Below are 27,646 nucleotides of genomic sequence, written 5' to 3' on the forward strand. Positions count from 1 at the left end.
TCAAGAATCAGCGAGGAAAAAAGCAAAAGCTAAAAAAGAAAGCGATATTTTTCGAAAATTGACAACTCCCCATTCAAAGAATCTTCTACAGGGATCGTCTCAACTGCGTCTAGAAGTTTTTTTGGGGTGATGGAGAGTTCAGATAATAATGCACCAAAGATTGCAAGTCCAAAGGGTAACCGACCGTGTTTCACTTATGCAAGGTCGAGGGCTGCCATTTCTTCATGTGAATCGCAATTGACGATTCTACGAGGCTTTCCGGAAGCCGGAGGATCGCCGGAGGATCGCCGGAGGATCGCCGGGAAGAGAGAGAGAATATAGGAATATGAAATGGGCGAGAGAGAGCGTGAAAGAAGAGCGCCAAAAAAAATGAGGCAACCGGTTGGTTTTTAGAGAGAGAGAGAGGGGATTATGTCCAATCCTTGGAAGACACGTGGTTTTTTTCCACGTGTCCAAGATTCCTTTGGGGCAACCGGTTGCCCGTGTAGCAGGGTCCTTATTTATGTGTGCCTCAAAAAATCTCTTTCTTGAGGAGAGAGAAAACACAATGTAGATTTGCGATGTGATTTGTCAAACCTGTATAAACTATTTTTTTAGACAGTTGTTGTGTAATATGTTTCCCTAATGGCTAGTGTCATTTTTTTGTTTGGTTGTGAATTGATATCAGTCCTAATCATCAAATTAAAATCTGGTTTTTTTTTTCATTTGGATCTTATAATGAATGCCTCTGCCTTCGAGTGATAATAGATATTTTATGTGCAAATGGCAACATGATAAAAAATATAACACCAGCATGACCGTTTGATTTCTATTTATTAAGACTTCGTAAAAAATCATACATAAAAAAAAAATCAGGGTAATAGCTTCAACAAATCATTGAATTCGAATTTATGAATTCCATAGGGATCTGGTAAATTGTAATTTTGAGTTAAGAAAATAAAAGGATATGATTTGAACTAATATATCAATCTGAGCTTTGTCATTTGACTGGGAAAATCATGTGTGGTTAATCTAAAAACTTGCCCAATGATAGAGATAATACAAACCTTAGTTTACAAAATAATAGCATAAAAGGCAGGTTGGCCCATTTACTGTCAATTATGAAGGTATTAAGTACTAAATTCTGCCATTTAATCTCTAGATGTTTTAAAATTAATAACTAATGCCTTATATCTTCATCATAAGACATATTGACATGATTCGGAAAAGTTTATGCTGTTCATTATCCATTTTACTTTATATTTCTACTGCTATTGGAACAAGGTCATAAATCATGGACAAAGTGTTGACGAGTCCTTTGAGACTCTAGGGTATGAAGCATGAACTTCAATATTCCTCATACTCACTAACCTATAAATTTGAAGTCAATTATAGTCTTAAATAGCATAGTACATCCGCCAACATGAGAATGTCTCTAAATAAATATCCTGTTTGTGAATATCAAACAATATATAATCAATGATCATTTTATCATAACATCAAGCTAAATCCTGAATGAGCCATAAATATGGAATTCAATTATAAGAATTAATATGATATATCAATGATTGACATCTCATAAATCTAAACTGGTCATCTCAGTAGTTATAAATTTTAAAAATAAGTTTACACTTAAACTATTTCAAATTATCATCTAATAATTTGTATGTCGATTCAAGCGGAAATATTTTTGAATAAATTGTACTCAATTCCTTAAATATTTCAATTATATTATTTTTTAAAAATTCAAATCACGTAATTTGAGATATTTGGTTTGGATGGTTATTTTGAATTCCTAAAAAGATTAAAATTGTAGGCACCTAACTTCAACATCTTATGCTTTGGATATTTTCTTCATCTTAGAAATTAGCTGAAACTTTTAAAAAACATTTTTAATATTTATCGTGCTTCTGGGTGAGAGGGGAGACAGTATAAATATATAGGTTAGTACAGCCTCAATATATTTTTCAGCATGATTTCAGGTGTGTCATATTACATCCTCTTTATTTCCCCAAAAAGGGGACAACTTATATGAATATTGCGTGAGCTATGGAACAATATTTGTAGACACTGTAAAAGTATTCAATTCCATTGAATAATCACATGTTATTGTATGCCAACGTTATTCTGAATATTTGTATAATCACCTTATTATGATCCAGACCATTAGTTATGTTCATGAGTCAAAGTATTTTATATCGGCTAAAATAGCAGATATAAAATAGTTGATATAAAATAGCCGATATAAAATAGCCAACATAAAGACCGACATTACCAAACATATCTCTATCCACCAAATATTCATTCCCCTACATTCTATTATCCACATCATTCCAACACCACACAAAGATTCATTGAAATATGCACCAATGCTATCTTATCATAAGTTATGGGATCAAATATGTTTGCCTATGTCTCTTGTATTTCTCATGAATATGTCCCAGCGTAGCATAATAGTTCATAGATTTTAACAAAAAATAAATAATTACATCCATCACCATTACTTAGTAAGGCTATAAAGGTCTCATAAAACAATATATATTTTTGCATGTCTTCCATCTTCAAGCCCTAATGGCTGGCACTTAATGAATGGGCAGAACAAGACATAACAGAACAGTAGGAATGAAGGCTTTCATTTTGTTCACGTTCCCCAGTCAGTATGGATGACTAATGTCAGTAAGAGATGGAACATAAGACATAATGTCATCCCTTGATGAGCTTTACCAGTGATTTCAACTCGGCTTTGCTTTCTCTGTTGGTAAGAAACACGATGCCAGGTATGACCAACCCGCAGGCCATGCTTTAATATCAATTCAGCCATGCCCTGGACCTGACAAGATTTTAAATATGTAAAGGTTCACTAATTTGATCGAGTTTGCAGGCATAGAGCGAGCGTAAGAAATCCCAATGTACACACTGATAGGTACTTGCTGGTTCATATCGGTGAGACTACGAGAAGGGAGGGAGAAGGCGCCGGGATGGTCGTCGGCGTGGCGGAATGGACTACGGCAGGTGGGGGCAGGCGGAGCGGATGTCGCCTACAAGAGGGGTCCGGCGGAATGGACGCCATCGGAGGGAGCCAGACACATTCTTGTGATACTTCTTGGCTGTCGTCCTCAAGGGAGGGCTGTTCTATTTAAAGGGATTACAAAAGGTCCAAATGACCTAAATGCCCATATTGGGCTAAATGACGAAAGCAGCCTAGATATGTCAGGGTCGTAACACGCGCATACCCCACTCGCCCACTCCCAGACATACCTCGACGGGTTATTGAGTATCTCAGATGCCAGGAGCTGGTCCTCGTCCCCGCAGGAGTTCCGCAATGTAGAAACCGCCTGTGTGGGTCGGCTATACACTCACCTCTACTCGATTTGACTCAACTATGGACTCTACAACGTCTGGTTCGGTACAGCCCCATCCATCTGATGCCGTCATCAGTCATTTGTCCCTATGCAACTTACTTTTGGAATCTGATGTTATATTTTCTATTTATGGGTCCCCACGACGTCCGGTTCCGTGCCGGGCCATCAGTATAGTTCAGGATCGTCCCGAATGTGGATGATAGACGGGATGGGATGAATTTTGTCCCGTACGACATCCAGGTTCAGTGCAGGGACAAAGGACGGGACAAATTTTCGTCCGACGATTAGAAAACCGTCCCATCCAGTCCTCCTGGGACAAATTTTCGTCCCGTCCAGTCCTCCTGGGATGAATTTTCGTCCTGTCCCACGTCCCAGACGAAAAAAACCCATTATTTATTTTTAATATATTAATATAGAATTTTCTAAGTTTTTAAGGAATTACGGAGGAGAGAGAATGCGAAGGACCATATGTACAATTATATCTGAGCGACATCCGTTTGCATGCAAGTAAAAAAACAGGGACTTTGATGCAAATTGTCATTGCGAGGCCACGTGGCAACATCTCAACCGTCGGATGTGAATCCGGCGGTTTCTGTCCAGATTCGTCCGTCCAACATCCGAAACCTCCGGACGAACGGTTTTTTCGTCCCATGGGACGAAAACCGTCCCGTCGGGTCGTCCATGGGACAAATTTTCGTCCCGAAATTCGTCCCTATCTTTGGATGGGTCAAAAAATCGTCCCATCCGCGTCCCTGCTCTATAGCCATCAGTCTGATTCCAACATCTGTCCCTATGCAACATTGCAACTTACATTAGGTGTCTAATGTGATATTCTTTATTTTATGTGGTCCCATAATTCCGTCATCCGTCCATATGCAACTTACTTTTGGTATCTAATGCGATATTTTTACATATTTTGCGGCCCCAAATTCCGTCATCCGTCGTCCGTTCATAGACTTAGTTCTGGTATTAGTCAGGCCTCCATTGCGGCCGTTCTGGCTGTCCAATTGCCAGCCGCTCGCCCGTCCGTCAACGCTCGCTGGCGATTTCGTCAGATTCTACAAATTCTATAAGAATTGAGGTTCGATTCTTACAATTTTGTTGTATTTCTGTTTTCTGCTTCAATCTCGTTGTTTTTTGCTTCAATCTCGTTATTTTTGCTTCAATCTCGATATTTTTGCTTCGATCTCGTTATTTTTGCTTCGATCTCGTTATTTTTGCTTCAATCTCGTTGTTTTTTTCTTCAATCTCGTTGTTTTTTGCTTCAATCTCGTTATTTTTGCTTCACTCTCGTTGTTTTTTGCTTCAATCTCGTTATTTTTGCTTCACTCTCGTTGTTTTTTGCTTCAATCTCGTTATTTTTGCTTCACTCTCGTTGTTTTTTGCTTCAATCTCGTTATTTTTGCTTCAATCTCGTTGTTTTTTGCTTCAAACTCGTTGTTTCAACAGTTGTTGCGAAGTGAGGTGGATTGAGGAGCTCTAATGGCGAGAGTACTGGATTCTCACTACTTGGCCATCACGGCTATTGTCACGGTAATGATCTCCGTCTCATTCTCTCTCTCGTCGTACGTTACCTTCGAACCCCCTTTTCTGATCCCTACAGCCGTCGTCACGGTGAGTTCTTGCGTTCAGACTCCGTTTTTTTACCTCTAAATTGGAGAATTTGTTTATTTTGGCGTCGGATTTTCGCAGATTGGGTATCAGTTCGTCTTCTTCGTCATCACGGCGCTTCTCAAGTTTGACAAGATCACGGATTTTGCAGGTGCCACTAAAGAGAAGTGTTCTTTTTTAGTCGTGTCAAATTTCCTCGAAAATTATTATCCAGCATAGAAAACGAACTGGGATAAAACATCGAGGAGAAATTTTCTCTTTGATTATCGTAAAATTTCCTAGAAAATTGTTATGTACGCAATTGATAGAGCAACTACTCTTAGCTATAAGTAGCCTGGGATAAAAGATCGAAGACAAATTTCCTTTTTAATTAACGTAAAATTTCCTAGAAAATTATTCTCCACTGGAGACAATCTACGCAATTGAAAGAACAAATACTCTAATCTACAATTGGCCAGGGATTAAAGATTGAAGATAATTTCATTTTTAGATTTTGTAAATTTTCCTTGATAATTATTCGTCACTGAAGGGAATCTACACGATTTATAGAACTGATACTCTTAGCTACAATTGGCCTGGGATAGAAATTGATTTGGTTCTTTCTATTTCATTCATCTCAGAAGAATACCGTTTAAACGTCAGTATACATCTCCTAAGTTGGAATACCTGATTTATTAATCGATACTCGTTTTAAAGTCCTTGACAGTTTCATATGAAATTTAAAAATACAAGCGACATGGAATAGAAGATTGATTTGGATATCTCTATCCCATTTAAGTCAGAAGTAAACCCTCTAAATGTCAGTGTAGATCTCCTAAGTTGAAATGCATGATTTATTACTTGGTGCTCCGTTCAATGCCCTTGATGACATGATACATTGACTTCACCGAGACCTTTCTTGAAAATAAATAATGAATCAGGAATAACACTTTCAAGTCCAACTTAAGAGATGGAATGAATGATCTCAATCTGCTCCTTTCCTGCTAAGGTTTAATTTAAAGGCCTTCATATGTGCAAGCGTATCTGCGTGTGTATCTAACTGCCGATCCCACCTTTTTGTCTAGTATGATACGTTTTTGGAAATAACGGCTCATCGCATCATATGAAATTCGAAAATAAAATTGTCATGGGATAGAAAGCTGAATCGAATACACTCAAAGTGTCATTTACCTCAGACGTATAACCTTTAAATGTCAGCGTATATCTCTTAAGTTGGAATGTGTTATTTCCTAATTGATACCCCATTCAATGCCCTGGATAGTATTATCTGAAATCTGAAATACTGGTGTTCTCTCTAGAATAATACAAAAATAACACTTCTTGTAATAGGACTTGAATTCCTCCTCAATTAACCATTGCTCATCGTAGAGAAACCCCACTATACTTGCTTAAAACCCCTTTTCTCAGTCTTAGAGAGTAATCATTTTCACTGTTATCTCTTGTTTTGAATTTATTTTTCTGAAAACGTTAGGTTATTTCTTCTCTTTATGTCTTTCTTGAACTGGTGTTTGGCATTCATCGTTTTAATAATCATAGATCTTCATGAAAACCGAAAAGTGCAGCATATTAAACTTTCCGTTTCTTTTAGGAAGCACCAACTTTGTGATACTAGCATTGTTGACGCTTATCCTGAAGGGAGAATGGTACTTCAGACAGGTATATCTCATATTTTTTCTGGGCCTGGGCTATGTTTTATTATGATAGACAGATAGCCGTTCTCATATTTTCTCTCTTGTTTTCGGTTAACTTCATTTGTATTATTATGGCCGTAATTAGGTCAGATTAGTTTATAAGCTATATTTGTTTTATTTGAAACTAATTGGCCAATAATGTGCCCAGCCCATAATCTCTGTAATAGGTATTAAATCGGTATTAGTGAATTAATACCCCTGGTAGAGGAGGGACGTGGTAGCCTGGGAGGGATACCCCTGGTAGCCTGGGATGTGGTATTAGTGAATTAATACCCATCTTTTCATGGGAAAGCACGCTAAACAAGAGGGATAGTGGCCACTTGGCTGTTTGATACAGTTTGATGTCTCGTCTGAGCACCATCCATGGTATATGTTAGTCCCACGGGTAATGTTATAAACATTTGTATGTGAATACAGCAATAGATAAATCTCAAAGGCATCTGACAGAGAGGGCTTGGATGCTCTGGAGTCTGTGGGTCCTCGGAAGGCGGACAGAAGACGGATGGGGCTAGGGGTTGATGTAATAGGAGATTTCAAAGGTTGTAGGCAGACTACAGAGGGCCAATGGCAGACGGCGTTACAGTATGACTGTTGGTGATTCACCATCTGGTGCCTCATCAATCAGGGGAACCCAACGTCATCTTATTGTCCTGTTTCTTCCAGCTGACTATGACCATCCGCTTACCACTATATATGTCGCCATTGAAGCCCCTCAGAATGGAAAAAGCACCGGTGTCCAATCTCCAGAATTTCGCCCTTCCTAATGTCTGGAACTTTCCCCATATCCCGCTTCAGATATCCTCTTGAACCTTGAAGCTACCCAAAACTTCCCCCAAATAGGCAATCCTGGGGTATTTGCCTGCTCAAATCCGCCTCCCCCATCATCTTTGGTTCCTCCGATGTCCCCCATCTCTTGCCATGCCCTTTTGCCTTAACCCTGGGGTATCCTTGCTTGTGTCCTGCCAATCTCCCCGCAAACAGAACTGACGGTCTCCCACCCTTTGCATCTCCTGCACAGTGAGGAGTCACTGCAATCCTGTGCATAGGGTCCCCGAGCTAGGTATCAGAAACATCTTTTCTCCCATTCTCTATCACTGTTTGGCTTGTTCTCTCGATGGTGCCGTATTGACTGTATCGTGTGCCACTAAACCTTCATCCAGGCCGCCTCCTTTTGACCCGTCATCTAAATTGGTTCACGGAGCACATATTTTGTGTAGTTACTTGGGCACACTCCCACCATGCCTTGGGTTGTGATTCTTCTGATCATTTCCATTAAGTAGAGGCATACCTTGCCCCATTCATCTGGGTGATCAATGGGTCTGCCTCCTCTGCCACCGCCTCGACCTGGCTGCTGGAAATCTCTCTTCAAATTCTCTTCTTCCACCATGGGCCATCAATGGTGCGAGCAGACCTTTGCCAATCTCTCAGGTGCAGGGGGAGGTGGACTTGTAAAGCCTGGAGAAGGTGTTGATGACATCAGCCAATTAGAGTGGATGGAGATGAGGCGGCACACCCATTTCTCTCCTTTTCCTTACTGCACCTCTCCTCGTTCCAGACAAGGAAGATTGTGACCGATCAGGTTGGTAGCCTCGAAGAGCTCCGAGCTGAGATGCCATGGCCACATAAACCCACCCCTGCATCCCATGATTGTCCCTGATAATCATGTGCATCACGCCTGCCTTCCTTTCCCCCCCCCCCCACACACACACACTCACACCGACCACAGTCACTGCCTCCACAAAAGTGCCCCTCATGAAGACTCCCTCCTTGACGACAGGAATATATAAATAGAGGAAACGTGAGACATGGAGGGTCATTATTCTCATTTTCAAGGAAGCAGTCACCCGATTGGGCTGTTTCAGCTGAAGGTTGGAAGCAGGAGGCACCTGCCATCAGAAGGGGAAGAAGGGCTGCAGCATCATTTTACCTATCTTCGTTCTCTCTAACTATTTTCTGCTCATTACCAAATTCGGATCTCGTACTTGATCTGAAGGAACATTGTACATCTGGATATCTATTTTCACCTATTCTTCTTGAATTGCTGATTTGGGAAGTGGTGTTCAAGAGAGAATTGTTACTGGAATTTTCCAATCTGATACCAACGATGGTATCGGACATTTTCTAACAACAGAGAACTATTAATTAATCCTCTATGAGATTGAGTAAGTATTTTTTTTTTGAAAAGTGAGATTGAGTAAGTATTGTGATCATCCAAATTCATCTGAATTATGAACATTAAACAGCCAAGGACTTTTGAAACTAGATTTGTTCAGAAGATAATATGTGGAAGGCGAGAGTTTAAACAATCTCAGGTGGTTCGTATTTGGAAAAAATCGAGTAGTCAAGAAATCAATTAAATGTTTTTCTTATACTTACCTGATAATCTGATATTTTCCTGTGCCCCTTGGGTTATCTTACTCAAGTTTGCCTCTTAAGGGCATTTTGGGTCTTTTGTAGCTAGGATAGCTTTCTCTCCTTCCCTTGAAATACATGTAGCCCTCTGTGTAGTAGGAGAGTCAAGAATGAAGAAGTCTGCCTCCTGGCTCAACCCACCCTAAGTCCCTCTTCTTCTAAGTCCCTGTATCTCGACTGTCCAGCAATCTCCTGTCTCACGTGATCGTGTTTGGATCCCATTCCATATCAGGGTATATCTTGCATTTACTCTTAAAATAGCTCCCAATAAATAATGTAGCCCTGCATTGAGGAGGGCAGACAAGAAATCAGTTGGGTGGGATATCCTCCTTAGGGACATTGATGCTGAATGATCCTGTGAGAAATAGCTTGAACTCTTCCTCTCCCATTGATGGTCCTCTCTATTCTGACTTCAGAAATACACGGAGGGTTAGGATTTGTATGAGATAGAAAACGGCAGATTCTATTTCCTCCACACTAGTTTAAACACCAGACAATAAAAGGGTCAGTGGACCCCACTTACCATCGTAGCTTATTCCTGGAATAAGTCATGTGATACACTGTCGCGTGGGCACTTATAAATGTGACCCAAATACAACAGCTTAGTTGTAAAAATAAACAGTATGGGTCACTTATAATGCGTGGCCCATTTGCAAGTCCAAAGACAACATCAAATTAAATAAGACCTCACTTCAATGCCTCTCGTCTACAGATCTGAACCTGTTGTCTTTGATATTTTCTACTTTTCTATCTTTCATCTTTACTTTCTTCCCTCTTCTATCTTCTTATTTACTTCCTTGATTCTCATTTGATCCTTATACGGTATTCATCAGATTGGCTCACCAGATCTTGTTGAACATAGGCAGCATTCCCTGTGTTTTTTATATTTTTTTTGTAACTGGTATTGGGCCAGAAGTAACTAGGCCCATACCTGATGACTACAGTTATGTCGTCTTTAATATTCTGGGTCCAGACTTATTCCTAATTGGACCTTCACCTGTAACTGATATTTAAGCATGAGTCACTGAGTTATGAACTTGAGGTTCTTATTACCAAACTCTAGCCTCCACCTGCGGCATCTGGAAGAGTACTTCCCTTGCAGTGTTTCACATATCTTCGTCCAGCTTTCTTCTAATCTGATCTCCAACTCATCTCTGATTGCTCCCTCCTCACCCCAGGAGAGAGATGAGGAAGATAAATGTTCTGGGGAAGAAGAGAAGAACGGGAATGACAAGAGGATGTCAAAGGATTGTCAATGAACCAGTCTTTTCTCTGCAGGGGAGAAGTGATGGGGTCTGTGATCTTTTAAAGAATAAGCTTCAAGGAATACCAAAATCTCTGTACGATCCCTGATTCAAGAATGGTAGAATTCCAATAAATGAAACAATGGAAAAGACTTGGATCCTGCTGAAGATATTGTGTAAGAAATGTAAGAAGAAAATAGGAAGAGATTGAGAGGAGAAAGATGAGCTGGATGGGACACTTTCCTTATTGAGCTGGACAATCTCCGTTCCCGCTCCGACTCGCTCAAGTTCTTGATTTCCCAAAATATATCCACCAATGCGTAGCAGTCCCCCTTTATTTATAATCTTTCTGCGGAGCTCTTAATTTGAAGATGCATCTGCTGTCCCAGGGCACGCGTGGATTCAGTTATTTGGCGCGTCCTCTTCGCATTTTGGTAGGTCCAGGTAGGGAGCCTATAAAGATGATGTCGGACCTGCGAACACAAGGAGAAGAAATTATGACCAAACAAGCAAGAGGGGAGATGGTACAAGGGGCTCACGATTCGATTCCTTTCAAGAGGCAGAGCTTGAGAAGGTTTGGTAGTGGGGTGGACCGATACTAGTTGGCCGTGCTTCTGTCTGGACTTATGATACGTTCCTTTCAAGAATGTACCAGAGGCGTGGCCCCAAGAGGCAGCGTTAAGGCAGGTTGTACATGCGACCCATTGTAAATATGCCAGGTCCCTGTAAAGAAAGGTAGTTATCATTATCTGGAAATTGGCAGCGTGAGCTGAGGCTGGGCCAGGAGGTTCTCCCTGACCAGAAAAGGGAGAGAGGGATCTAGTTCCCAGTCTTCATTTCCATCTTCTCATCTTCTCCATCTTCTTCAGAACTATTATTGTTGATATGATTATTACGTTTCTTTATTTTTCTCTCTCCTGTTAGCCCATTAAGGGCCCTATCTCTAGTCAGCCCATTAGGGCTCCCTATAAAACCCTGTAATCTCTTTCATTTCATTATTAAGAAGTATTGTTTTCTTGTTCACATGGTATCAGAGCCCTAACCCTAACCCTAATCTGGGTTTCCTGGGCTTGACCTTGCGCTCCGATCTCTGGCGGTTCTCACGACCGCCTGATCTCGCGCTCCGGTCCATCGCCGTCCGCTGTATCCTGCACCGGGGGTCGCGTGCAGCAGTTCGCCACGCCCAGCCGCCAGCCGCCCGCCGCGAGCAACCGCCTGCCGTGCGCAGCTGCCAGCGCGCCGCGATGCGCCGCCCGCGCGCAGCAACCAACGCCGCGGCCGCTCGCGCGCCAGCCGCCCAGCGTGAGCAGCCGCCCGCCGTGCGCAGCTGCCTGCCGCGCATGGTCGCCCGCCGCGCGAAGCCTCCCAGCGCGCGCAGCAGCCAGCCGCGCACAGCCGCGTGCTTCGGTCCGCATCGACCTGCCTCGGTCCGTGCCGTGAGCCGCATCCGCCGCGCCGTGTATCTGCCTCAGTCGAGCCATCAGCTCTTGCAGATCCCACCGCTCGGTGCAGTTGTTTCTTGTGGCTGGTTCAGCACCTTCTGACTGTGATCTACTCTGATTGAGCCACCGGATTCTACAATGACGAATCCGGTTGCTGCTGATTCCCGGGCTCAAGAGGCACTGCAGTACAGAGCTCATTTCGTTGTGGAATGAGATTGACCACTACATGCCGCCTGACCCTCATTCGGTGGACCGCAAATATACTCTTCAACTTCGGGTTTTCCAGTTTCTTATGGGACTGAACCCGGAATATGAAGCGGTACGGGCTCAGCTTATACATCGGGAGACTGGTCCTACCTTCAAGGATGCGCTCCGCAGTGTGAGGGTTGAAGAATCTCGCTTTCAGCAGGCCCAGAAATCGGCTTCGGCACTTGTAGCTCAGTCCTCTTCGTCTGCGCGCCCATCGACGACTACACCACCCAGTTCTTTGCCGCGTGGTCAGACTGCTCGGACGGAGGATTCTGCGAAGGGTGATCCTTCGCTGTTTTGCAATTACTGCAAGAAGCGAGGTCACTTTAAGGAGACGTGCTACAAGCTTCAACGGAAACGCATGCAGCAGAGTAACCTTGCTACTGTCGCACCTGCTGCCGGTCCCGTGCCTACTCCGGGTCAAGTACCTATGCCATATGGTCTTCTCCCGCCCTCGCCCGCCAGCTTTACTCCGGAAGAAATGGAACGTCTACGCCAATTGCTGGATCCTCCAGTCGTGGGATCATGCTCCTTGGCCCACGCAGGTATGTCCACCGGTCTTCCTACACCTCCATCCCCTTCTGGCCATTCTCCTTTCTCTTCTACTTGGCTCCTTGATTCCGGTGCCACCGCCCACATGACTCCTAATCCAAGAGCCTTTGTGACTTATGAACCCGTCCCTGGATCCTCCAAAGTCAAAACAGCCTCCGGCGATCTTCTCACCGTGGCGGGTATTGGACGTGTGGCTATTTCCTCTTCTATGCATCTACCTAAAGTTCTTCATGTTCCACGTCTTACTCATCATCTTCTCTCCTTATCTAGCCTTGTTCGCGACTTGAACCAAGACCTTACATTCTCTCCTACTTCATGTTTTTATCGTGATAAGGTGTCGGGGAGGACGATTTCCATTGCTGAGGAGCATGAGGGGCTCTATCTTGTTCGACCTCGTTCGACTTCTTTTGCTGCTGCTGCTGCGGCAGTTTCCCTTTCGACTTCCCTAGAGCGTTTGTGGCTTCTTCATCGACGTCTCGGCCATCCTTCTTTTGCTACTCTTTATCGTCTTTTCCCCAAACTTTTTCAAGGCCATTCTGTGGACCGTTTTGTTTGTAATGCTTGTCGAATTGCGAAACATCATCGCACTACGTATCCTATCTCTTCTTCTCATTCTATGACCCTATTCTCCCTTATTCACACCGATGTGTGGGGACCATCCCCTATTCACAGCACTTCCGGCTCTCGATGGCTATGCATCTTCATTGACGATGCAACTCGTTTCACGTGGGCATATTTCTTAAAGAACAAATCGGAGATATCACGTGTCATTCCTCAATTCTACTCACTTGTCCAGACTCAATTTTCTACATCGATTCGTCGCTTCCGCTCCGACAATGCTTCCAGCTGACGAGGCTGCCAAGAACGAACGTGCAGTACCCCGTGGTAGACCGACAATCCACAACGGAGCCAGCAAAATCGGCATCGGTGTACACCTTCACCGTCTTGTCCGAGCTATGAGGGAAGAGGAGTCCCTTGCCCGGGCAGCCCTTGAGATACGAAAGTATCCGGTGGGCGGCTTGACTGTGGATCTCCCTCGGTGAGTGCATGAACTGACTGAGCAGGTTGACCGCGAATGCAATGTCGGGCCGAGTGTGAGTCAGGTAGAGGAGTTTGCCCACCAACTGCTGATAGCGGTGAGCATTCGTCAAAGGAGAGTCCTCGTCCTTGCCCAACTTGACGTTGGGGTCGATAGGAGTGCTCACTGGCGCACACCCGGTCATTCCTGTCAAAGTCAGCAAGTCGACGGCGTATTTCTGCTGTGAAACAAAGAGGCCCCGTGAGGAGTACGCCACCTCAAGGCCGAGGAAATATCGGAGAAGGCCAAGGGCCTTGATCTCAAATTCCTTGGCCAGGGCGGTGCTAAGACGAACGGTTTCAGCAGCATCTGATCCCGTGATGAGGATGTCGTCGACATACACAGCAAGGATGGAGATCCCGGTCGGACGGTGGCGGAAGAACAAAGTGGCATCTCCGTTGCTCTGAGTGTACCCTTCGGCTTTCAGAACAGCGGAGAACCGGCCGAACCACATGCGCGGAGACTGCTTTAGTCCATAAAGGGACTTCCGCAGTTGGCAGACGTGGCCAGGGGGGCCGAGAGAGTAACCCGGCGGCTGCTGCATGTACACCTCCTCCGTCAAGTCGCCATGCAAGAAGGCGTTCTTGACGTCGAACTGTCGGATAGCCCACCGGAAGTGAGCCGCGAGGGCCAGGAGGAGGCGAACGGTCTCCATCTTCGCCACAGGTGAGAACGTCTCGAAGTAGTCCACTCCGTAAGACTGGGTGAACCCGCGAGCCACAAGTCGAGACTTGTAGCGCTCAAGGGTGCCATCCGCATGATGCTTCTTGGTGTGGACCACTTGCAATCCACCGCCCGCTTGCCAGAGGGAGGGGGACGATGTTCCAAGTGCGGTTTCGGAGTAGAGACTGCATCTCCTCGTCCATCGCCGCTTTCCAATGAGGAGAAGCGATAGCATCGGCTAAGCGGCGAGGGATGGGATCCGACTCGATGCGAGCAAGAAACAGCCGGTAGGGAGTACTCAGCCGGTCGAAGGAAAGAAAATGCGAAAGAGGATAACGGGGCGTCTGAGTGCACTGACGAACCCCTTTCCGGAGGGCAATGGGCCATCCCAACTGGTCGTCATCGTCGAGAGAGGTTGAGGATGGCTCGGCCAATGGAAGATGAGCGGAAGCAGTGGGGGAGGGGGAGTCCTCGGGGGGAGGACGAGAAACCTCCACGGGAGAATCAGATGACGGAGCAGGGGAAGAAGACTCGTCATGGAAGGGAAGGAAAGGGTCATCAAGGGGAGGAGGCGCAACAGGAAGCGAGGAGGATGACTCGAGAGGGGACTGATCGGAGGAAGGAGGAAGAGGAGGAGCATGCCGGATGGCGGGAAGCAAAGATGGGGAGGACAGCACGTCCAAAGGCCCCTCGGGGGTCACCGACGGAGAAGAATCAAAGGGAGAGGGATCATGGAAGGAGGAAGAAGATGCGGGAGCGGTGGGCTCCAAGAAAGGAACGGGCCCCAAGTGGGGAGCCGAGGGGGCCTCATCCAACGGGAGGCGGGATGAGGAAGAGTGGTCCCCAAAATAGGGTTCATGCTCGGCAAAGGTGACATTTGTCGAGATGAAGTATCGCCGAGACGGCGGATGGTAGCACCGATACCCCTTCTGAAGAGAGGAGTACCCAACGAAGACGCACCGAACAGCACGAGCGTCAAGCTTTGTCCGGCCGGAGGCGTGTCGTGGACATATGCCGTGCAGCCGAATATCCGTGGCAGAGACCCGTCCGCAGGCACGTGTCGGGAAGGCGCTCATCCGGTCCAGGGGGGTAGAGAACGCCAACAGCTGGGTGGGAATGCGATTGACGAGGTGGGTGCTCGTCAGGACGGCATCGCCCCAATACGGCGACGGGGCCTTGGCGTCGATAAGGAGCGTCGGGCGTCGAGGTGACATAGCCGATCGACGTTCGCTAGTCCGTTCTGCTCGGGGTGGCAGGGCATGAAGATTCGTGGAGGATCCCCGGTCGGCGAAGAAGGCGTCGAGGTCGTTGTTGAAGAAGTCGCGGGCATTATCCGGCGAAACCGCTGGATACCCGACCAAACTGCGTCGCCACCATCGCACAAAAATGACGGACATTCTGCGCAACTTCCGACTTCGCGGTGAGAGGTAGACCACGTATAGCGAGTTGCCTCGTCCACAAGTAGAAGGAAGTACCGATGACCTTTCAAGCTAGGTTTTGGGCAGGTCCCCACACGTCGCTATGCACCCGGAACAGCGGGACAGATGTGTGAGCCGAGGGCGGAGTGAAGGAAGAACGGCGATGCTTGGCCAATGACAAGCGTCACACCAAGGTCTTAAGGTCCAAGCCAGAACATAATTCAGGGAAAGACGGTGAAGAGTCGCAAAGGCGGGTGGCCCAGCCGCTGGTGCGTCATCAGGAGTCGTCCCCACCGCTGCTCGGCCCCGTCCGAAGTGTCCGATGCACCGCTAAGCACGCGACCGTCCCCATCATCCAGCAACAGCAGCCCGTTCTCCGCCTAATCCGTGTAGTCCGGCCGACCTTGTCGACAGAAACATGCCGTCAGGTTGGAGATGAAATGAGCACTGGGACGGCATCAACAAGGCGTTGTGGTGACAGAAGTACAGCCCGCAGGTCGGGAACGTGGAGGGCGTTGCGGACCACACCAAGGCCGTCCACATAGACTGCCCGATTCCAGCCACGCGTGATCGCCCACCCGGCCGTGAGAACAGTACGTGCACCACTATGCGGACGTGGGAGGCGAACCGAGTGTTGAGGGGGTCATGTGCTCAGTGGCCCCGAGTCAAGCACCCAAGTCGTGTCCGTCGACCGGCGAGTGAAATGCCGTATGGCGCAATACCAAGTGTCGGCGGGGAGGAAGACGCGCAAATGTGCCGAAGTAGGCAGTCGAAGAAGGCTGCATGGCTGCCACCTGATCACGGGCCGGGCAAGCTCGGCTTGGATGCTGTCCAGAGCCGTGGTAGACGTGCTCGGGGCCGGGGAAGATTCAGATTGGGCCAACATGGCCTTGCTGTCCGCCTCTTTCTTCTTTCGCCAGTCGTTGAGACGTTTAGTGCACTTGTTCTTCCAGTGGTCCGGCTTCCCGCAATAGGTGCAGACGGGTGTTTTTGCAGGGCGGGCAGCGGCTGCCGGAGTCGGTAAGAGGGCCGAGGACTGCCCAGCAGCGGCAGCAGGTGCTGCCAGAAGCGCAGAGGACTCAGCCGGGTCGGAGGTGGGAGTCCCATGGAGAAGGAGATGACTCTCTTCCTCCTGGAGCTCCTGAACCAACGTCTCGAGATCCGGAGGGCCATCTTTGTTGTGCAGGGCCCGACGACGAATGGCCTCATATTCCCGGTTTAGGCCGTTGAGAAACCCCATGATGCGCAGGATAAGCATGTTCTGATAGGTCTTGCACTTGGGGTCGTCCGTTGGCAGGTAGTGGTCCACTTCATCCCACGCCTTCTTGTGTGCGAGAGCATAATCGGAGATCGACAGAGAGCCCTGTTTCAGGTTGGAAGCTTGAGCAGCGAGGGCGTAGATGCGCCACCAATCATTCTCCCGCCCGCAAAATTTCGTGGCTTGGTCCCAAAACCCTTTGACCGTTTTCTGATGGGGAAAGCGGTCGCGAAATCGGGGCCAATGTGAGCGTGGACAGCCACCCAGAATGAACTGCTCCTCGGCGTCCCAAGCCGCATAGTGAGGTGATCGGCGGTCAAGGGATGCTCGGTGCAGTGCTTGTACAGTTGGACGCGATTTGAGGGTGGTCTATATGAAGCGAGACCACTGCAGGAGACTAGGGCCGCGGAGAAGAGTTGATTCCGGGACCAGTGGCACCGGATGAGTGATCTTGTAGGAGAGCGGCTTCTCCGCAAAGTCGGTCTTTGCGTAAGGCATGGTCTGTGTCGGTCTCTGCGCGGCTGACTGCGCGGCTGGCTGCGACTGGCTGTGCGGCTGGCTGCGGCTGGCTGTGCGGCTGGCTGTGCGGCTGGCTGTGCGGCTGGCTGCGCGGCTGACTGCGCTGCGGGCTCTGCGCTGGCTGTGCGGCTAACTGCGCTGCGGGCTGCGCGGCTGGCTGCGCGGCTGAGCCGGGCTCTTGGCTGAGCGGGCTGCGGCGGCTTGCTGCTGTGCGGCTGGCTGGTCGCGCGCGGCTTGCTGCCGCGCGGCTTGCTGCTGTGCGGCTGGCTGGTCGCGGCGGCTTGCTGCTCGCGGCTTGCTGCTGTGCGGCTGGCTGCTGCGCTGCTGGCTGGTCGCGCGGCTGGCTGTCTTGCGCGGCTGGTCGCGCGGCTGGCTGGTGGCGCGGCTGGCTGCTGCGCGGCTGTGCTGGCTGCTGAGCGGGCTGCGCGGCGGCTTGCTGCTGTGCGACTGGCTGGTCGCGCGGCTTGCTGCGGCTTGCTGCTGTCTGGCTGGCTGGTCGCGTGGCGGCTGGCTGCTGCGCTGCTGGCTGGTCGCGCGCGGCTGGCTGGCTGTCGCGGCGGCTGGTCGCGGCTGGCTGGTCGCGCGGCTTGCTGCTGTGCGGCTGGCTGGTCGCGCGGCGGCTGGCTGTGCGCGGCGGCTGGTCGCGCGGCTGGCTGGTCGCGCGGCTTGCTGCTGCGCGGCTTGCTGCTGTGCGGCTGGCTGGTCGCGCGGCGGCTGGCTGCTGCGCTGCTGGCTGGTCGCGCGACGGCTGGCTGTGCGCGGCTGCTGGTCGCGCGGCTGTGCTGGCTGCGAGGAGGGAGGGAGGGTGAGATCAAGGGGATCTCAAACCCTAAAGGGTGATGTCAAACCCTAGAGAAGGAGAGGGAAGATCAGGAGCCCTAGAGCTCTGATACCATGACAAACCCTAGAGAGTTTGGAGGAGAAGAAGGGTTGATGGAGAGAATAGATTGACATAAGAAAGTAAGTGGCTTACATTAGGGTATTTATACCCTATGAGAGAGAGGAAATAAGAGGAGGATAAGCACTTAACTAACAGACTACGTTAACACTTCGTTAAGCACTTTCTTTCGAGACAAAGGCATTATCCATGAAACCTCTTGCTCTTATACACCCCAGCAAAATGGCGTTGCCGAAAGAAAATTCCGCCACATCTTTGACATGACTCGGAGCCTTCTCTTCCATATGCATGTGCTCAAGTATTTTTGGGGGGAAGCCGTCTCCACCGCCATCCATCTCCTCAACCGCCTTCCGTCTCGAGTGCTTGACTATTCCACTCCTATTGACCGTCTTCAGCATGTCTTTCCCACTCTCTCTCTCCGAACTAATCTCACCCGTCGTGTATTTGGATGTGTCTGCTATGCGCCTAACCATCAACTTGGTCGTGATAAACTGGATCCTCGTGCTATCAAATGTGTGTTTGTTTGTTATTCTTCCACCCAAAAAGGGTATTTATGCTATCATCCACCCTCTTGTCGGTTTGTCGTCACCAAAGATGCCACGTTTGATGAAGTTCTTCCCTACTATTCCTCCTCTTCTCCAGAACCACCATCGTCCACATCTCCATCCGATCCACTTGAATTCCTAATTCTTCCTCCACCATCTCCTCCGTCATCCGTCTCTAGTCCCTCTTCGCCGACCCCGACAGAAGTGTCTCCTCCTGTTGCTCCTCCAGAGATTGTGCCTCCCGACCCGTCTCCGGCCGCCGTCTCAGTCCCTCCTGTGGAGACTCCTCCTGTCCCTGCTGCTGAATTCCCCTCTTCTGCCGAAAGTTCTTCGATTCCACCGCTTCCTATACGTCGCTGCCCGCCTGAAAAACGCTACGGTTTTACTCTTGCTTGTCGAAAACCTCGGGTTGCTTCTTCTTCTCCAGCTGTCCCGCCTCCCTCTTCCTCCACCCCTCCAGAAACCTCCTCATTAGCCGTGCTGCCCTCGTCTCGTTCTTCTCCTCTCTATCCATTAGAGGCATCCATCTCATCTCACCGTCTCTCACCATCCTATCATGCCCTTCTCACCTCACTTGATGCCACTTCCCTTCCAAAGACGGTGGACATTGCCCTTTCGTTTCCGCATTGGCGTCAGGCTATGGTGGAGGAGCTTCATGCTCTTGCTCAAAATGAGACGTGGGATCTGGTTCCTCTACCGGCCGGGAAGCATCTAGTGGGTAGCCGTTGGGTGTATGCTGTGAAGCATAATTCCGACGGTTCTATTGAGAGGCACAAAGCCCGGGTTGTGGCGCAAGGGCTTACTTAGTAGCATGGCATTGATTATCAGGAGACATTTTTCCCCGTCGCCAAGCTGAATACGGTGCGGATCTTATTGGCCCTTGCTGCGGATCGTGGCTGGATTTTGCAGCAATATGATGTGAAGAACGCTTTTCTGCATGGTGATTTGACTGAGGAGTTCTACATGGCATTACCTCCTGGCTACACTTCCTTAGTGCCGTTGTCTCCAAAGTCTGTTGTCTGTCGCCTGAAGAAAGCACTATATGGCTTGTAGCAATCTCCTCGAGCGTGGTTTGGTCGTTTCACGATGGCCATGAAGCGCCGTGGATACCGTCAGTGTAATGGAGATCACACCCTCTTCTACCGCCATTCCACGTTAGGGGGAGTCGCTATTCTTCTTGTGTACGTTGATGACATCATTCTTACGGGTGATGATACGGCGACCATTACGGAGCTGGCTATGTATCTTTCGTCAGAATTTGCTATTCGCCATCTTGGCCCGTTGAGGTACTTTCTTGGTATAGAGGTGGCATATTCTTCGAGCGGGATCTTTATTTGTCAGAGAAAGTATACGGTGGACCTTCTCTGTGAGCTTGGAAAGGAGGACTCCAAGCCTGCTTCGACACCGATTGATGCGAACCATCGACTTGGTGCCGATGCGGATGAGGAGCTTGCTGAGCCTGGACCATATAGAAGACTTGTGGGCAAACTGATTTATCTCACCCACACTCGTCCGGACATTGCATATTCAGTGGGTGTTCTGAGTCAGTTTATGCAGACTCCTCGCAGGAGCCATTTTCATGCTGCTCATCGTCTCCTCCGTTTCCTGAAGGGCACCATTGGCGTGGACTATTGTTTTCGCCGCCATACCGGCCTGCGTCTCGAAGTCTACACCGACGCAGATTATGCTGGCTCTGTGGTTGATCGTCGGTCCACATCTGGATATTGCACCTTCTTGGGCGGCAATCTGATTACTTGGAGGAGCAAGAAGCAGAAAGTGGTCTCCCGATCAAGTGCTGAAGCGGAGTTCCGTGCCCTTGCGCATGGTCTGTGTGAAGCACTTTGGATTACCCAGCTTCTTCGTGAGCTACGGTGTCCAGTTATCTCCCCTGTCCAGCTGTTCTGCGACAACAAATCGGCGATTAGCATTGCTCATGACCCCGTTCAGCATGATCGTACAAAGCACATTGAGATCGATCGCCATTTCATCAAAGAGAAGCTTGAATCGGGAGATTTTTGCACGCCATATGTTCCGTCCGCTGAACAACTTGCAGATATCTTCACCAAAGGGCTTCATGCCCCTAGGTTTGAGGAGCTCTGTTCCAAGCTGGGTGTGGAAAACATCCACGCTCCAGCTTGAGGGGGAGTGTTGATATGATTATTACGTTTCTTTATTTTTCTCTCTCCTGTTAGCCCATTAAGGGCCCTATCTCTAGTCAGCCCATTAGGGCTCCCTATAAAACCCTGTAATCTCTTTCATTTCATTATTAAGAAGTATTGTTTTCTTGTTCACAATTATTTTCCTTCTCCCACGGTCATTGTGGCGAGCAGAGTCGAATTCTATTGTTGGAGCTTTCTATTCACAGAAATTCTTGTGATAAATTCATCCAAGATACCCAAAGATATCAGCTTGGTCCTCTTGCATACGTGTCGTTGATTCATATCAGCCACTTATACCACATGGCCCTCTAACAACAAGTCCTTATTAAATGAAACAGAATAAGGAACATGGGCCACGAATTACGTGACACACTTAAAATATAATATGATCCCTACACTTAAGTGCTTTGGAATGCCTTATGCGGATTGGCATCTTGCCTTCTGCAGATCCTCTTTCGGTGTCCTTCATCAGTGTCCCTGCTTCATTGACAGCTCTCCATTGGCAAAGGGAGAGCCTATCCTTCTGTTTATTATTTCCTCTCTGTTTTACTGCCAGTTATAGAATTAATTTATTCTTCAGCTTGCAGGGTGTGAAGGGTCTCGTCACATCTTTAAGAACAAGGAACTACCTTGTGTAATTGACTTGGTTTTTCTTTGTTCAACCTTGGCCCGACCCCCAGGGTGTCAGGGCTCCTACCGCTGTCCCACTCTCTCTTCCACTCTTTCTTTCTCTTGTCTTTCTCTCTTATAGGCTTCCCATCCACCACATGTGGGCTTCTACACGATTTGTGTGGATTGAAAATCGACGAATTACATCTGTTTCTTTTAAACACATTATATCCATTTTTTACTCCAGCATCAATGATATACTCTTCAAATGGCCACATTTTCTTGGAATAAATCCAATATTTCTTGCTTTCAATTTTCTGTGTAAATACAGGAGTTTCCCCATGAATCTATTTTTAATGGCAGTGGCCTATGTTTTGTGTCCAGATTGTTTTGACGCTCCTTGTTGTCATCTGGGGTGTGCGACTTGGAGGTTTTTTATTAATGAGGTATCTTGGGTGGGCTTTGCACTATTTTCTTCTTCAGTAGATGAACTGTAAAAAGGGATTTCTTTGAAATAAATTACCTTCTTGGATTCATTGTTAGGATCTTGCAATGGGGAGAAGATAGACGGTTCGATGAAATGCGCGAGAACATTGTTAGATTAGCCTTCTTCTGGATCTTTCAGGTTTCTTATTTTCAACATTTATTGGCACACTGTAAGGATAAGAATCTCTCTTCAATTATATTTTAATGCGGTATATTTTTAACAGGCTGTTTGGGTCTGGACTGTCAGTTTGCCTGTCACAATTGTCAATGCCAGTGACAGGAACCCTTCTGTGACAGTCCAAGATATCATTGGATGGATCTTGTGGATTGTGGGTCTTTTAGCTGAGGCGAGCGCTGATCAGCAAAAGCTATCCTTCAAGAACTCGGCTTCCAGCAGGGGGAGGTGGTGTAATGTTGGCCTTTGGAAATATTCACGCCACCCTAATTACTTTGGCGAGGTTATCCCACTTATCTGTCTCCTTCTCACGTTTGACATACTCTATTGTTGTGCATTCTTCATCTGTGTAGCATCTCATTACTGTTTGTTGTCTCTGATGTCATTGACAAGAGGACGATGACAATTATCTTTGTCCTTGTCATTTATCTGCGACGGATGACAAGGACGTGGACTCTTGTTGTCATCGTCATCCTATCCCTCTCTCTCTCATCATTGGTCATACATGACCAGGAGGGCTATGCTGGATTTGTCAAGGCCATCTGTATTGTCATCCTATCATTGTACCCTCTCTCTAATCTACTCATTTTTTTCAAGGATCTTTCTTGCTAGCAGCAACTCTCCCTCCCCCATCTCTTTCTCTCTCTCCCCCATATCTCCCTCTCCCTCTGTCTCTCTCTTCCATCTATCCTATCTCTCCCTCCGTCTCCCTCTCCCACATTTCCTTTCTCTCTCTCTCTCTCTCTATATATATATATATATATATATATATATAATATCCATCCATATCCGATGAGTCCCATACCTCACCCATCAGTTGCCCTCACCTGTTTCTCTCAATGTTTCGTGCACTTGTCATCTCATCATCCAGTTATGATGTGAAAATTATCATCATCGTCTTCATTGTCATCGTCATTAACATGCAAGTTTTGAAAATCAGGAAGACAATGACGATTTCTCGATGACAAAGGACCACACCCTCTGTCTCGCCAAAAGTTTACAGCATAATCATCACTGCACCTTTCAGACAAATTAATTCTTATATACTTTCTGGACAAGGTTACTTTGTCCTGGGACTGTGCAAGAGGAGGAGACTGGATTAATTTCGCCCGTATAAGTTATCCGGCATTCCTCCCATCCTATTCTTACATCCATAGATGAAATCGCATGGGCCCAAGCTTGGATCTTCTAATTTATTAGTAAAATAATTTAATAAAACCTTATTCGTTCATTTTATTAATGAAAAAATATTAGAATTAATTTATTATGCTCATGAATTGGTTAAATAGTATTCTTTTATTAATGGGCTAAATGGGTCATCCTGTCCTGTGTTCCGACCGGTGGGATGGATAATCATTCCATCAGGTGTCCCTGCGACCAAGTTTTCGGACTGTCCTACCGGGAGGCTGGGATGCTACAAAATTTCTTCCACTGATGAAAATGTCGTCCCGTCTCCCCTCCGAGAACGTTATTTCTGGATATTAAAATGAATAATATTGTTAGTTGCATGTTCTTAAAGCTCAGAGTTGACTTTTCTTTTTCTGAATTTCTAAATCTCTCTCAGATTTTGCTCTGGTGGGGTGTCTTTCTAGCTTCAACCCCTGTGCTTCGAGGTGCTGAGTGGCTGGTAATCCTCGGTCCGGTCTTCCTCACTATTCTGCTTCTCTTTGTCAGTGGGATTCCACTTCTTGAGGTATTATTTATGATTGCACGTGATAATCTTTATTTCAATCAGGTTTTGATAAACTTTTATTTTTCTTTATAATTTCCAATTCAGGATTCAGCTGATAAAAAGTATGGTAACAATGAAGAGTACCGATTCTACAAGAAGAGAACTAGGTAAACCTCTATTAGCTTGATAATTAACTCACCCGTGGAGTAAATATTTTACTTATTTTCTTTCTTTCATAACGCAGTCCCTTTGACTCTTTTTTTATTTCAGTCCTCTTATTCCACTGCCCCCGGCAGTGTATGGAGCATTGCCTAATTGGGTCAAGGCTACCGTGCTGTTTGAATTCCCTCTGTACAACAAGAACTTTCCATCTCAAGAGAGGTTGGGCTGACGGTACGATAATCTGGCTGCAAATCTGGATCTCTAGTGGGTTGATCTCTATCTTTGCTTCTCTTTTTATGTATCTACCTCATCTGTAATTAGTGATTCTGTGATTTTCCACCATCACTTTTATCATAGCATTCCACTGATTCTGTGATCTTCTGCCAAATACGCTGGCTTATTTGGGAAGCTTCTGCAATGTTAGAGTTGAAATTAACTTCCATTAAAAGTAAAACTGGTGGGCTCCACGAATTGATATTTGCTTCATTTTTTATACCTTATCTTTACATTATATTTTTTATTCAAATTTTCCTCTTTTCGGATTCCAATGCTGTGGTATGATCTAGAGCGAACATATTATCATCCTTGAATGTTAAGTTTTACTTTTCTTTTCCTCTTTTTGGATTCCAATGCTGTGGTATGATCTAGAGCGAACATATTATCATCCTTGAAGGAATGTTGAGTTTTACTTTTAATACTTCACAACCTGAAATGGTAATACTTCACAACGAAAAAGTAAAGTTCAAATCGTGGGCATCACCATTTGAATAGCATTGCAATTCTTGATATCTTTGTATTCAGTATTTTATCGATTGCACGTCGGCACTAGTTTTTGATGTCTTTTGAATGAATGATTGTGCTGATTTGGTGAAACATAAGAATTATGCCCTGATATAAAGTATTGGATATGAAATATCCCCCGAGGGTATCAATGAAATCTAAAGATTTGCTCATGGTAGGTGGTCCTCATTTACCTCATGACTTAAATAATATGAGGCAATGAATACACACATCTATTGCTTTGCCGATCTTCTATTTTTTTCAAAAAAAAAAAAGGTTTGGTCGTGACGCTCAATTCAACTTGAAACTGCAGTGAAGAAACTTTTTAGTAGTACAACAGCGTCCTCGAAATAAAACCAGGGATATGTTCATATGACTACATAGAAAGGTATTAGTACTGAATTAAATTGGGATTTTTTTTAAAGAAAGAGTTAGATTGGGTGTATTATGTGGTTCTATGATAATGATTATGTAGGCTAGTCAGAGGAACCAATAATAGCTGTCTAGGTTTTGAAGCATCTCTTTATATGTAAATAGAAATTACTAAAGACGATCATCGTGATTTTGTCAATTGAGCATTGTTCTTTTTTAATTGTAATGTTAAGGAAAAATTACTAATATTTTTTACCATCAATGTTTAAACCTTTCACTTTCATGTTTTCACTAAGGGGGTCTTATTTTCCTCCTATGGTCCTGTCCTATTCCATTGTATTTTTTGATCTAACCAGTCTACGATGATTGAATTAGTGTCTAATTGAGTATGGTACATTATTTTTAATTCATTTTCCTAAATTTAACGCATACCAGCATATGTTGTGATCCTCTGTTTCATACTCTTGATTTAGTACATGTATTAGTTCTTTCATTAAGGCATCTTCTGGGTCTCTTTTGGCATTAAATTTATTTGATTTGTTCGATGAGGATCCCTTCTCCTTCTACGACCTGCATGATGCTATTCTATCTTATCTCTTGGAAGGATTCAAATTCCTAGAATTTACAAAAAAGTCCTAGAATCTCTTTAAACTTACCATAAAGTTTTCAGCGATTTGTAATTTCTTTCCTCATATATTATTTTTTATGCATTTGTAGGTATCGTCTTTAAATTTCAACACTGGTCTCAAGCTCTTTCCTATCCTAATCTTTCCTAACCTTTTGGTTCACTTTTTTATCTTATTCAATTTTTGAGAAAAACCTCGGGTTCAATATTCTTATATTATCTCATTGATGAACTCAAGTTCAGGGTTTTAATTTGTCGTTGGTACTTTTGATTTTAATCTGTAAATATATAAACATGTATTCAAATAAATAAGAGACAGGGAAATGTAAAGTGACATGGTGATAACTATAATTAAGGTTAATATGGTTATAGTATGAGTGATAAATTGGACATTAGACAAATGAGTGAGAGAGAGAAGGGTCTGACGATAACAATATAAGAAACTAAGTAGAAGGTAGAGATGTGATGAAAAGACTGACTAAAGTAAGGGGATGACCGTAAGATGACAAAGATACGGTGACATAAATGGTATAAGATGTAATCAATAGTGTAAGAGATGTGATCTGATGGTAATATGTAAAAAAATGGTAATAGGTAATGACAAGATGTATCTAAGTGAACATTTATGATGAAAAGACTCAATGTAAGGCAAGGATGCTTACTTAAGACCCTTACATTCTTTCAGGATCTCTGTGATTTTCAAGTGCAGGTAAGCTCCTTACCTTCCATATCGCCTCTTCTCAGACATCTAGTGCACCAAGAATGAGCTTAGTGGATTTTAGAAGCTCACTCTCTTTCAATCAATCCACACAAGAGGATTCAATTTTAAGGATGGTTTTTACAGGGATCCACACATCAATTTATAAATTTATTGACATGGAATGTAAGAGGGAAGAAAGATGAAGCTGCCACCAAATTTTCAGCTCAATTGTTCTTATGGATTTTCAGATATCGAGCTTTGAAGTTGCAGAAATCATAGCTAACCATTCGATTAAATATTCTCTCTCTCCTCATCAGCAGCATTGTCATTACTTGCTTTTTCATTGACTGTTTTGAAAATCTTGTGATTTTTCCCTTAATGATTGGTGTTTTTTCCTAGTCTTCCGCAATTGGTGGATCCGAAAGCGACAAGTATCCTATGCTAAATAAGGAATGAAAATTAGACGTGGTGTTGGGTTGCGGCACACCATGTTAATACTCTTTAGCTTTTGTTTAATAATATACTAATGTGTATCATTCTTTCCTTCAAGAAAATGCCTTCAATGATTGCTCTATGACGGGGAGATGCAGATTCTCGTGACACGTCAACACATTTGTGCTAATGATGTGGTGCTACGTAAGTGCACCTCCTTTTCTTGACTTTTCAATGCATTCTAACCTTGATCGCACACACATTGTCATTTTGATGCAAATAAACATGTAAAACCCTTGATATTAACATAATAATTAGTGTGTTATCATAAATTAATTCATCACTATAAGTTGTTTTTCTGAGATGTATTTGTTAAATAAATCACTTGAATGGATATCATCTAACAGTTTGATACACTCAAAATTTGGGTATTAGGTATGTCATCATTGACTTCTGAGTATAATAAATGAAGTTTGTAAATGCCTTGAATCACTGAAATAAATCCATTTAGTATTAAGTAAGAATAATCGGTACCTCAATTATTAAGTTTTGA

At 45.5% G+C, this 27,646-nt stretch overlaps 2 protein-coding genes across 3 annotated transcripts; both read left to right on the top strand.

The window, feature by feature from the left end:
- Positions 1 to 4,277: 4,277 nt before the first annotated feature.
- Positions 4,278 to 24,560, top strand: LOC144711000 (uncharacterized). 2 transcript variants are annotated; one of them, XM_078584891.1, is made up of 10 exons: positions 4,278 to 4,422; positions 4,791 to 4,955; positions 5,034 to 5,103; positions 6,541 to 6,608; positions 22,074 to 22,135; positions 22,233 to 22,314; positions 22,400 to 22,633; positions 23,915 to 24,043; positions 24,128 to 24,189; positions 24,293 to 24,560. In XM_078584891.1, the coding sequence occupies exons 2-10, from the start codon at positions 4,824 to 4,826 to the stop codon at positions 24,411 to 24,413; spliced, it is 960 nt and encodes a 319-aa protein (XP_078441017.1). In that variant the 5' UTR covers positions 4,278 to 4,422; positions 4,791 to 4,823; the 3' UTR covers positions 24,414 to 24,560. The 2 variants fall into 2 exon arrangements, with proteins under 2 accessions (XP_078441017.1, XP_078441018.1); XM_078584892.1 differs by having other exon boundaries at positions 4,791 to 4,874.
- On the top strand, positions 11,596 to 14,392 carry LOC144711480 (uncharacterized). The gene is made up of 2 exons (XM_078585494.1): positions 11,596 to 12,535; positions 12,877 to 14,392. Exons 1-2 carry the CDS (start codon positions 11,968 to 11,970, stop codon positions 12,903 to 12,905), a joined length of 597 nt encoding a protein of 198 aa, XP_078441620.1. The 5' UTR covers positions 11,596 to 11,967; the 3' UTR covers positions 12,906 to 14,392.
- Positions 24,561 to 27,646: the final 3,086 nt, after the last annotated feature.

Source organism: Wolffia australiana, chromosome 13, assembly GCF_029677425.1.
Source record: "Wolffia australiana isolate 7733 chromosome 13, ASM2967742v1".
In the NCBI taxonomy this organism is placed as follows: Eukaryota; Viridiplantae; Streptophyta; class Magnoliopsida; order Alismatales; family Araceae; genus Wolffia; species Wolffia australiana.

Excerpts from the sequence above, each read along its gene's own strand:
- LOC144711480 (XM_078585494.1), top strand. The coding sequence starts at position 11,968 with ATGCCGCCTGACCCTCATTCGGTGGACCGCAAATATACTCTTCAACTT. Across the intron at positions 12,536-12,876 it reads ATGCTCCTTGGCCCACGCAG|GTGTCGGGGAGGACGATTTC; the intron begins GTATGTCCACCG and ends TATCGTGATAAG.
- LOC144711000 (XM_078584891.1), top strand. The coding sequence starts at position 4,824 with ATGGCGAGAGTACTGGATTCTCACTACTTGGCCATCACGGCTATTGTC. Across the intron at positions 6,609-22,073 it reads GAGAATGGTACTTCAGACAG|ATTGTTTTGACGCTCCTTGT; the intron begins GTATATCTCATA and ends TTTTGTGTCCAG. Across the intron at positions 22,315-22,399 it reads CCTTCTTCTGGATCTTTCAG|GCTGTTTGGGTCTGGACTGT; the intron begins GTTTCTTATTTT and ends TATTTTTAACAG.